Below are 12680 nucleotides of genomic sequence, written 5' to 3'. Positions count from 1 at the left end.
TGTAAATAAGGCAATTTTGTGCCCGCACAACACAAGGCAACTTAAAACAATCTTCAAAAGGAAGACAAAAATATGCACAGGTATCGCTTGATTTAGAGCAGGTCATACAGCAGGTCACAGAGAAAGTCCCAGAGCAGGTCCCAGCACCTCTCTATTCTGGCTTCCACAGAAGCCTCTTCTGCACACAGCCATGCTGCCCTCTCTTAAGCCAAGCACTGATCAGCTGATCAGCCTCAGCTGATGGCCTGTCATCAGCAGAACACACCTGCAGAGAATCACACACACCTGCAGAGAATACACATAACACGGCACGTGACACCCCCTCCCATTAGAGGGAACCCCTTACTCTTTGCACGACCAAGTGACCTGAAAATAAGTGCTCGTGAGCCAGCGCCAAAACATGCTGCCGACGGTCAACAGGGATCACTAAAGAACAACCCCCTAATCCTCCTCTGAATCGGTCGCCACCCACCCTGTCCTAAAGACCCACCTACACATGAACACACCATTCTCCACAAAGAATGGCAGTTGACCATTCCACTCTGTCATGTTGACTTCCAACACTTATCCAGCGAGGGATCATTTTCCTTAGCTTTATTGAGAGCCTCCCGAGTAAGCGGCAAGGGTGCAGCAGCGTCAGGTTCTAAAACTGTAGCCTTTTCACCCGACTTGCCTGAAGTACAGCTTCCCGAACCACCAGAGGTCACACTTTCCCCAGAAAGTACATAAGCAAACAAAGAGTCAAACTGTGAGTGACAAACTAAACTCTTGAGCCTGGTTACAAGTCGGTGCTTTAGTAATTACACTAGCTACAAACTAAACTCATCAGCCGGAGGGGCAGCTTGCAGTAGGGTGGACGATTCCTGCTCGTCTAAATACACAGTAGTACGCTCAGGTACGCAGTTTTTAAACTCCTCGAAATACATTAGCTCTCGCAAAGACAGATCGGCAACCTTACAAAGAACACACCACTTGTCAAAAAGAGTCCCTTTCTCATACGACTGGCTTTGTTTTTTTCTAAGATTGCAGAAACAGCTGTCTGTAGGCCTCAGGCACCAGCTCATATGCTTGCAAAATAGCACTCTTTACCTTATTATAATCAAACCCATCCTCCTCAGAAGAAGAGCAGGCCTCTTGAGCTTTGCCCACTAAATTACAATACAATAAGAAAGCCCACACGTCCTTAGGCCAGTGTAGAGCGGCAGCAACACGCTCAAATGCATCAAAGTAAGCTTCTACCACTGACTCACGGAAAAAAGGCACCAGCAAAACGTGATTACTCACATCAAAACTGACGGCAGAACTATGAGAATGCGTGCCAGCAGTGGTGATGTTACGGGCAACTTCTAACCCAGCTTGTATTTCCATCTGACACATCTTTAAGGCAGTCTCCGCCTCCAATTTCTTCAACTCGAACTCTCTGTGGAGCGGAAGATCACTCTTTCTCCTCCCTCTCTACCTGAAGGCGCATCAACCGCACCTTCCACCTGGCATCCAGCTTAGTACCCGGAGATGAATCTACTGACATCGGTTCAAACTGCGGTAAAGTGAACGGCTGTTGTTTGGCTCCATTATGTCAAAAAGTTGGAATGAAAGTAACGGGCTGCTCTGTCATATCAGGTACACTCAGCGCTAGATCAGGGCCGCATACGGGTGCAGATACAGAGAAAACCCCCTGACTTGCAATATACTGCAATCTCTTGCACGTCCTTCTTTGTACACTACTCACATGTACCTAAAGTCGGGTCAGCAGTTTCCCAATCACACACCAGTAAAGCCACGGAGACAGTACATAGGGCTACATAAGAATATCAAACAGAAAAACTTACCGCAACAGACAATGAAAACCATGCAAACAATTGCCCGCACAACACGAGGCAACTTAAAACAATCTTCAAAAGGAAGACAGGTATCACAATGTTTATGCAGAGCAGGTCCAAGAGCAGGTCCAAGAGCAGGTCCAAGAGCAGGTCCAAGAGCAGGTCCAAGAGCAGGTCCCAGCACCTCTCTACACTGGCTTCCACAGAAGCCTCTTCTGCACACAGCCATGCTGCCCTCTCTTAAGCTGCCAAGCGCTGATCAGCTGATCAGCCTCAGCTGCTGGCAGAGAGTCACACACACCTGCAGAGAATACACATAACACAACACGGCACGTGATAGTGGATGGTGAGACATGAGCTAGGGATTGAACTTGTCTCTCAAGCTCTCTTTGGTCACAATAACACAGCCTGTCTTTATTTTAAATGTACAAATACGTGCAACAAGGATGTGTTCCAAGGGAGACTGCCTCAAAATGTGCACTCTTATCCCCACAATTAACTTGTGTCCCACCTTCCTATGAAGGCCATCCAGGCTCAAAAGGTTGTGGATGGTTCAATCCCCAGCTCCTCCTGTCCACATGTCACAGTGTCCTTGGCCAAGACACTGAACCCCAATGGCCCTTGCACCTTGCACGGCAGCTCATTTTGAGAGTTAGAGAGTGAGTTGCAGAGTGCTTTATCAAGGCAGCCATGTAACTAAAACACTTAAAAGTGCACTTTGTATGAACCTGCTCCTTTCTACTCTCATGGATCCAGGGCAAGTCATAAAAACAAAGTCCCAGAGAAGAACCACAAAGCAAGACTTTGAAAAGCATAAAACTGGGGCAGAGGGGTTTTAATATCACGGCTGTCAGTCAGAGGACGGCAGGGTTGTTGTTCAAAGTTGTAGGCTTATACCATCGAGGCAGTGGATTGTGAGTTTGTAAGTTATACTGTAGAATCATATCATCCTGACGCTTAAATCGAGGGGTGTTCCACATGGTGAGAAATCCCACATCATCAGGAAGCCATTGGAGCCCTAGAGGGGTGTTGGGAGCCATAAGGTCGTACCATCATGACACTGGAGGGTCCTAAGGCTGTGGGTCATACCACTGCTGGAGGGGGAGAGCTGTTGTTAGAAGTCATAGGGCCGTACCATCATGGAAGTGGAGCGCAGGGAGTAACTGGGACCCCTGAAGTGGTGCCACTTGATGCCGTTTAGCTTCCTGATGTTGTGGCCAACGGTGTAGTAAATACCGTTCAGGTTGGAGAAACCACAAGCGTCAAACCACCAACCTGTTGGAGACACAGAGAGAGAGAAACATGGAGGAGGAGGATGATGATGAGGAAGATGAGGATTGTGAGAAGAGGAGGAATGAAGAAGGGACGGTACAAAAAAGAGAGGGATTATTAGGGGAGAAGAGGGGCAGATGGATGGAGTCTATTTGTACTTATAAATGAACACATTAATGTCATGTAATATGAATATATAAATAGGGCTGCTGGCCCTCTCACAACGCTCTGAACCCGGCTAACACTCACTTTTCACGACTAAATTCAACTGGAAAGACGGCTCAACTTAACTTCCATCGGAACTGTCACCATAATTTCGTAGGATACAACAGAACCTGTTCATTAGAATGTGTTTAAATATTTCCTTGAGGGGACATTGTGGAAGTGTCTTATCTTTACTTAGAAACGTTGCGAACATATGTCGTGGAGGACGGTGTAACTCAGAATGGAGCGGAGATTTGGAGCCTTACCTCCCGTGAGCATCAGGGCACACTTGCAGTGGTCACAGTTGTCGTTGTCCTGGTCTCGGGTGCTGAAGCCGGTCCCGTGGGTGGTCAGGCTGCTCTGCCTCCCCGCTGTGCCGCTGTAACCTCTCAGATACAACCTGAGTGACAGCAGACAGGGTGATCCATTGGCAGGCTGATCCATGAAATGAGCATGTGCAGTTATAAGATATGATGAGATGTAGCTTTATCCCAAAGGGAAATTGGTGTACAAAGTAGAAAAGACTGCAACTATAAAACATAAATAGATAGAGTACTTACTACCCAATGGGGATTTTCTACGGTTACAGCAGCTTTTATTAGCAGCAGATAATGTGCAAAAATACACTTTATACTATATAAGAACACATAGTACACACCGCACTCTAAGTGGGATAATTGTCTGTACAATGATCATTCACAACACTGAAATGAACCCTATCTAACACTCCAAGCAGCCCGGTGCTGGTTTGGATTGAAATTTTGAGCCGAAGTACCAACTGCTCGGTAGAATCAATAAATGTCAGTTGGGTGTAGTGAATGATGAATGGAAGCATCAGACAGTAACACAGCCCAGCTGTGAGCACAACATTCAATAGAGGTCATCAACTCACTGAATTGTTTATCTCTCGACTTTTTAATTCACATGCATTTTCATCACTACAGTTTTCTACATCTACTTTTTGTGACTCACACTCCTTAGGCCACTTTTCTTAAACAATAAAGGGCATTAGTTACCTGTACTGCTGTCTCTCGCTGGTCAGTGTGAACCGGTCATACAGGGAGTGGGCGGGGTGTCCCTCCCAGTCCCTCAGCTCCACTCTCAGAGAGTACTGACCCTGACTGGTCAGCAGGTACATCACCTCGTTCCCCAGCCAGTGTTCTCCAAACACGTCCCCGAAGCCCTGCAGGACGGGAAGAGGCTGGGGTCAGTGATCCAAACATTTTCCCTCTGACCTTAAATTAGACCAAGTTGCTCTCAAGGGACAAATGGACCATTTTGTATTCCCTCCAGCTCCTCTGGAAGTCAACGCTGCCGTTAAATCGCCGCTGGAACACCGTCCAGCCGCCGCCACTCGTTTCCATGTCACAGAACACCTGGAAGAAAGCCAATTAGGATTTAGTCTGAAACCCGTCACAGTGTTCGGGGATAATGGAATAATCTGAATCCAATCCTTGTCCAAATCAATTTAAAAGGTGTGGAAACCCTCAGTATTATGCTTTACTATAAGAAAGCCACAATGAAGTCAAATAAATCAAATTCTTTTACTCAAATGATATTCTAAAAGGTGGCTAGTAGGCTGGTAGGACACTTGTACTTTTCAAGTAGTATTCAAAGTATTCTTTGAAAGTACTTTATACAAGACTACGTATATGTATGACTTATAATTTTTAGACTGTCTCATACAATTTTACCCCCCTCCCTCAGCTCTGGGGCTGGATATCACAGATGATTTCCCAAATCAATTCCAATTCACAAGGTCCTGAATCAGTTCCATTCCGGATTCAATATCAGATAGGTTGGGGGAATATCAGATTACAGATTACTGTACATACTGAGCTTGGATACAAAGGAGATCTTAAGAGAACTTCTAATTTGTACAAGCAAGAAGCAATATCATAATCAATATCAGAACACAAACACAAAGAGAAGGGTTCTAATAAGAGAACTGATTGTTTTAAGACAGCCTACCTGGCTCCATCATTGTTTTTGATTTGATTTAATTTAGCATGGCCCTATTACACCGTCATACTGTAGATATCTGACAAGAAGGAAAGCAGCAATTTTCTTATCTGAAAATCTGAAATCAGAAATTGTTTGACAATTTTTCAGTTTTTTCTTTTAAAAGTGACACAATTCTTTTTTTTATTATCCTGATATAAGAGAAGCTTCATTTCATTTGTAATTAATATTTTTCCATACGTTGAATACTCCACTAGGTGTTTCAGCTCTGTTATGTCCGGTGTGTGTTTCCATCACACTGATGGGTCAGTCTGAAACCTGATCTGAAGACCAGCCATTGTTGTTTTTTTCAAGCTCGGACACTTTGGCCATTGTGTGCATGTTCTCTTGTGGAAAATAACGAATACATAATGAATAAAATGAGTGGAAGAGTGGGTGAACCTAGACGGTGTTAGGTCTGTTGCTAGTTGCACCCTGTCTCTGCTTCCCTCCCCTCTGTCTGTTCTTGATTGCAGGAGTGAAGCCCGGTGTGCGGGAGTCAGGGTTCCAGCTGCAGCTCATCAGACCCAATCACCTCTGCTTCAAACATCCGGTCAACCTACAACTCCTCGTCAGGTCACGGTACGACGTTAGTCTCCTTGCTGACTTTACGTTTGGATTCGTTGGTTTACCTTGCTTGTTCTTTGTCTGCCACAGTTCTCGTTACCTGACTCCTGCTTCACCCTTCCCTCCAGCCATCCACCACTCCTGCTCTCCAACCTGGCTACTGGATCACCGGACACGATCCCACTCACGCTCTGCACTCTGGATAACCTTGGATTTGTGTTGGACTAGTTCTTTCATCATTGTATTCCCAACATTGAGCTGGAAGAAATCTGTTTGTATATCATTCCGGTATGCGTACTGTTTGCATCTGGACTCACTAGTTTCACACGTAACAGCCGGAGGTTCAGTGGTCCTACCTGAACCGGTTCAGTCCTGTTCCCGATGTAGATGTTATAAAGGCCGCTGACGGAGTGGCCCGCCTTGTAAGCATCTGCACAGTCCTTCCACATCTGGTCCCGGGGCGGTGACCCTGAAGACACACACACACACAAACACACACTCTGTATATTAGGACTGGGACGAGATGCTTTTTTGTTCTCGACTCGATTCCTTTACAATACAGGGGCGCCGATGGGATTTGTGTTGCGATGTCATTCATTGAGATTCTAGAAGTATTGTTATTCAATAGTATTGCGTGTTGCAATTTTCTTTTCCTTCTTTATCAAACAACTAGTGACAATATATCATAAGACATTTCTAAAAACTAATTGTTTTCTTATTTTGATGATGGCTTGTCCAGACACATATGTGTGGACAGTGCACATTCAATGTAAAACCACCAGCTAAGGCTACTTTTCCTCTGTAGTACCCTAGCATTGATGTGAAAAGACTCTTTAAAATACAAAGTTTGGTGTGTGTGTGTGTGTGTTTGTGTGTGTGTGTACCTGTAGTAGTGGCCACCATGTTAATGAGTGTGTGGACAGACTCCATTAGCTGAGCCTGCTGCCTCTGCAGAGCCGTGTTGTTGCTGCTGGCGACCTTCAGCTGCCTCTCCAGAGACTCGATGGCCGCGACCTGCGCCCTGACGACAGACTGGGAGCAAACCATCCGGATCAGTCAGTCTGGACTTCATACAGCAGATTGAGAACAGTGATGAACCCTTGTTTCAAGTTTTGATCATTACTCTCTGGCTTTTGTTCATATTTTATGTATTTAACGTTATTAGATATTACTTTGTGTATGATTGATATTCTTTGTGCTTATGTCAGCCAGCTAGGACTGAAAGCTCGGCCTTATCCATGTTGCTAATTGATTCACATGAAATAATCCTGCCAATATTTATATTGTATAGTATGTAGTATGCAATATAATATAGTTGATGCATTACACTACCACCTGTCCAAACACCTGCTGATGAGTATACCTGCAGCCTGTTCTTCTCCTCCTTCATGTCCTCCAGCTCTCCTTTTTGCTGAGACTCCAACATCTGAACTTTACTCTCCAAACGACTGATGGACAGACGGACAGAGAAAAAAAGACTTTAGACACTCCATCAACAGACTTAAAATCAATATAATCAAACTAGACGGAGGTAGGGCAGTACAGCCTGATCCGGTTGGGGAGAGTTCTAGCCTGATCAGACTCCTCTCCATAACCTGTCTCTGTTAGTTATGCTGCATGCATCCTGTTCCAGAAATGCTTGTTACTAACCTAGCTCTGGGGAGTTTACTCTAGGTTTAAGGTTCCTTAAATGAAGACATAAAGACTAGTCCTTATGTCTTCATTTCACCATGCATGGATTAGGATGGCACCAACATCTTGGTTGCATCTGTCGCCGTGGTCCTACTGCACTACACCCTGCTACGCTCTGCGGTGCCCTGATGCGTCCTGCTGAATCCTGCTGTGTCCTGCTGCACCCTGCTGCGTACTGATGAACCCTGCTACGTCCTTCTACGTCCACCTATGCCTTGCTTGGCCAAGCTACGTACTGTAACGCCCTGCTATGACATGAACTACTACTACTGCAATTGTTAATCACTGTTCCATTATCTTTATTGTGACTGTTATTGCCACTGATCAAACCCCCCCCAACGGGCCCCGCCTACCAAGAGCCTGGTTTTGTCCCAGGTTTCTTCCAAAAAAGGGAGTTTGTCCACAGTCTGTCGCCACTGTTGTTGGGTCCTTGTAGATCATAGAGCGGTCTAGACCTGCTCTATCTGTAAGTTATAGACTGTGGTCTAGACCTGCTCTATCTGTAAATTATAGACTGTGGTCTAGACCTGCTCTATCTGTAAAGTGTCTCGAGATATCTTTTGTTTTGATTTGATACCATAGATAAAATTGAATTTAAATTGAATTGATTCCCACAGGAAGTGACGTGAATGGTGATGTGTTTGCATGCCAATCACTGCTTAGGCACACACATTAATTCTCCCTCGTAGGGGGAGGGGCTTAGGAGACCATTTGGGTCTCCTAAGTCCTGGATCTTCCCAATCCTACCTACAGCACCTTTATTGGAAAGACCCGCAGTGTGTGTGAATGGAGCCGTAGACCTCAAAGACACACACAAGTCCAGGCCATAACTACTGTGTCTGATAGAGGGCTGTGTCACGGGAACGATGAACATATAATTTTGTTTTGGGGAAACCGTTTGAAACGACTGATGCTGTCGTTTGTCTTGGAGGAAAGTCTTGATCAAACAGACGTAAACTGACCTGAACTTCTGATGTTCAACCCTCATTTATGTTCAAATGAAAAATGATAGTAGACATATAACATATAGTCCAGATGGACAGTTCTGTAGCAGCTGGATCGAGGCATTCTGGGAATGGTAGGCAATAAGTAAATTAAGGAGTGGAGACGGCAGGCTAAGTAAAGGAAAGTAAATTACTATGTCATCCCATAATAACTCCTGGAATGTGTCACATTATTATCAGTCTGGTTAACTGTGTGTGTGTGTGTGTGTGTGTGTGTGTGTGTGTGTGTGTGTGTGTGTGTGTGTGTGTGTGTGTGTGTGTGTCAACAGGAGCACAGAAATCCAAACTATTTGTACTACAAATCTGTCTGTAATGGCCCAGAGGTTGTTACTCCTGAGTTACTCCCTCCTGTTAGAGAAGCCGTAAAACAGTGGAATATAGATTAATAACCGCCCATCATTTTTTCTGCCAGAGCAGACTGCAGGTCACGTTATCTCTGCAGCTGAACCAGCAGGACAGCTGCTGGAAATAGACGCCACCCCCCAGTTACATCAACAACTCGGGGGCCAAGTGAATGAAACCTGATGAAGGAGAGGCAGTGGCTTCAGAGGGAAACATAGGGCACTGAAACACTGATTTCCAGTTCACACTCACTTTGCTCTGAGTGCAGAGAAGAGAACGTGTGGTGGGGGGCAGCAGGGGTCGGGTGGGAAAATGGGTCTCCCAGAATAACTCGCACTCTGTGAATGTCTCATACTTTGTGCTGTTGTCCAATGTCAGGAAAATACGTTATTGTAAATGAAATATTTCATAACCTTCTCTATGTGTAGATTCTTCATCTTTTATTAGAATTACACCCAGCGTTGTTGTCACTAACGTTCAGGGACTTCATGCTCCGATTCATCCCAAAGTTGCTGTTTCCTGTGCTGTTAAGAGATAATTCTGCTCCAGTTGATCCTGAGAGGAACATGAACGTTAACATAGAGGTGACGTTAGGTGATCAGCAAAGTCTGCATGGTAGATCTTCTGGTTACCATGAATATCTGCACAAATACATCAAGTAGATAGAAGTAAAAGGTATTTCACAAGGTATGTGAAAACTGTCTTGGCACTGGAGGAAATTTAAGGGGACAAGGAAAGGATTCATCCTCTGGGAACCGTGAACGCCTGCCCAAAGTTTCATCTTAATCCATCAAAGAGTCTTATCCAAGGAGCATAGCCATCCATGCCAGGCGAGGAGGATTTAGGCTCCCCTGTTCTCCTGTAGTTCAGTAAAATGTGAATGTCAGTCCATTAAAGGGCTCGGGTAAGATTCAGCAGGTGCTAAGACTATTTCTCCTCAAAACGTTTTCATCAACACAAGTCGGTGGACTATTTTAGTAAAATATGAGATCGTATTCTGAACCAGTCGCCATGACAGTCTGGCTTTGAATTTCCAGAGAAACCAGACCCACGTGACATGGTCGCCCAATCAGCTGCTGTAGGCAGTTGGCATGGCTTCAGTGTGTTCCTAGGCACTTTTTTTTCAGTCAGTCCGACGGCCGTCGGGTTGATGTGCCATACAGTTGCCACTCAAAAAGACAGATTTAAAGTGATATCACTCACAGGTGGAACAGAGCCACATGATGTGGAGGGTCACGTCTGACTCTTGTCATCTACACTTCAGCACAAACTGGGTTCTACAGTGAGGTTAGAAAGGCTATGTAAATAACGGATGTTATATTAACAGATCTCACATTCCATGTACAGGTGCCACTCAAGAAATTAGCATATGGTGCATAAGTTCATTCATTTCAGTAATTCAACTTAAAAGGTGAAAATAATTTATTATATAGAGTCATTACATGCAACTTGAGATATTTCAAGCCTTTACTTGATATCATTTTGAGGATTATGGCGTGCAGCATATGAAATCCCCAAATTCAAAATCTCAGAAAATTAGCATTTGGTGCAAAAGTTCAGTATTGTAGGGTCAAATTATCACACTCTAATCAGCTGATTAATCCAAAACACCTGCAAAGGGTTCCTGAGACTTTAATTGGTTTTTGAGTCTGGTTCAGTGGAATTCACAATCATGGGGAAGACTGCTGACCTGACAGTTGTGCAGAAAACCATCTTTGACACCCTCCACAAGGAGTGAAAGCCTCAAAAGGTAATTGCAAAGGAAGTTGGACGTTCTCAAAGTGCCGTATCAAAGCACATTAATAGAAAGTTAAATGGAAGGTATTATATACATAACATTTCTTACCACACTGTAGAACCCAGTTTGTGCTGAAGTGTAGCTGACAAGAGTCAGACGTGACCCTCCACATCATGTGGCTCTGTTCCACCTGTGAGTGATATCACTTTACATCTGTCGCTGAGAATGAGAGCTGGAGCACATGACCAGCTGGTGCTTCTGACCACTTCAACACGCTGACCTGCACATGAACGACCCAACCTCATTCAGGGGCAGGAGGACTGATGGGGAGCCGCTGATCGCTTTGGGGTTGTACAGCACAAGTGTGTGTGTGTGTGTGTGTGTGTGTGTGTGTGTGTGTCTGTAGATTTATGAGTTTGCACTCATCCCCAACTACATCCAAAACACAGAAAAAAGTGTTTTTTCTATTTGAACACAGATATTAAATGTTGAGTTTAGGCCTACAACTAACGATTATTTTCATAATTGATTAATCTGCTGATTATTTCTCTTGATTAATGGACTAAATGTTTATGTCTGTGAAATGTGAAACATGTGGATCAGTGTTTCCCAGAGCCCTTAAATGTCTTGTTTTGTCCACAACTCAAAGATGTTCAGATTACTGTCACAGAGCAGAGAGGAAATCAGAACTTGTTACCATTTAACAAGCTGGAATCACATCCAAAGATTGATCAAATGTCAAAATAGTTGGTGTTTAGTTTAGTAGTTGACAACTAATTGATACACCAGTGCAGCTCTATTTGTGAAACTACAACATAGAACTATAAGGAAATCAAACACCAGGAAATGATAAAGTTACGGGACATGAAGTCCAGTGTGTTTCCTAAAGCATCCAACCGTACGTTGAGAGTGAAAAAATGTGTAGGAGACCAAAACAACTCAAACTTCATCACAGTCTCATGTTCATGCTTTGATGTTTTACCAGCAATGTTTCCCTGTTCTCATTAGAAGTTATTATTTTGGGTTCTAACTACCTGAAGGCAGCATGAACCTATAATCACATTATATTTTGCTAGGTAATGATAAAAGAAATGCCAGATTCTTAGGTAAAAAAACCTAAGAATCTAGCGGGGGAACGGGCCGACCACCATTCAACTTGAAAAAAGTCCTGTAACCCATCCAGTGACTCAGAGGCTGTTCAGTTAAGGTACAGTAAGCTAAAAAAACGGTGTAGATCCCCTTTAACACTCAATGTAGATAACAAGACACACACACACACACACACACACACACACACACACACACACACTCACACACAGGTTTCTGCCTGTCTGTTTGTATTATATCTATTACTGTAAACTGTAAACAGAGAACATGCTTGATAATTACTCTGCATGTTTTACTGCTCAGCGCACCGTCTAACTTCACCTCACCGTGAAAAATAGTACAAATATTGTGATTCCAAATATTGGCATGTCTCGCAGCGGCAGCTGTGGACGTATTTCCATCATCTCTAATGGCCTGCTTGTATTTCAAATTTTCTCACTGTTATAGTTTTGAAATTGCAGATAAGGCTCTGGGCGGTCCGTCTATCCTCTGTTTTCTTTGTTTAGTTGCAGTCCATTAGCCTGGAAGTCCAGACCATATAAACAACACGTAACAGATACACCAATGGGATTGGTGCAGCTTGCCTCTGGCCCCGAATATATCAGATACACCAATGTGATTGGTGCAGCTCGCCTCCGGCCCCGCCTATATCAGATACACCAATGTGATTTGTGCAGCTCGGCTACAAGGGCATAGTTAATGAGCAGCATTACTCGATGGATGAGCTCATCTGAACTCAGTTATGTTCCAGGGAACATAACTGTACTGTCAGGGCACGCCCCCATACTCTGCTTTTGATTGGCTAGTAGTCCTTACCTAGGTACTGTCAGGGCCCTCAAAATCTGCTTCTGACTTGCTAGTAGTCCTTACCCAGGTACTGTCAGGACCCTCATACTCTGCTTCTGACTGGCTAGTAGTCCTTACCTAGGTACT

The 12680-nt window shown here is 44.3% G+C and overlaps 1 protein-coding gene across 1 annotated transcript in view; it reads right to left on the bottom strand.

Annotated features, from left to right (window-relative positions):
* Nucleotides 1-2133: 2133 nt before the first annotated feature.
* The window catches only part of angpt4 (angiopoietin 4), a 59574-nt gene continuing 49027 nt past the window's right edge, over nt 2134-12680 (bottom strand). The window contains exons 4-10 of the mRNA XM_034870094.1: nt 7228-7312; nt 6749-6896; nt 6221-6333; nt 4571-4672; nt 4313-4479; nt 3563-3696; nt 2134-3095 (exon numbers count right to left, since the gene is read on the bottom strand). Coding sequence (XP_034725985.1) covers nt 2935-3095; nt 3563-3696; nt 4313-4479; nt 4571-4672; nt 6221-6333; nt 6749-6896; nt 7228-7312 — 910 coding nt within the window. The 3' untranslated portion in view covers nt 2134-2934. The remainder of the gene's footprint in view (nt 3096-3562; nt 3697-4312; nt 4480-4570; nt 4673-6220; nt 6334-6748; nt 6897-7227; nt 7313-12680) is intronic.

The sequence above is a fragment of the Etheostoma cragini genome, chromosome 4 (genome assembly GCF_013103735.1).
Source record: "Etheostoma cragini isolate CJK2018 chromosome 4, CSU_Ecrag_1.0, whole genome shotgun sequence".
Taxonomy (NCBI): domain Eukaryota; kingdom Metazoa; phylum Chordata; class Actinopteri; order Perciformes; family Percidae; genus Etheostoma; species Etheostoma cragini.
Note: the sequence above shows the minus strand (reverse complement) of the source record. Positions and strands in the feature narration are given on the sequence as shown.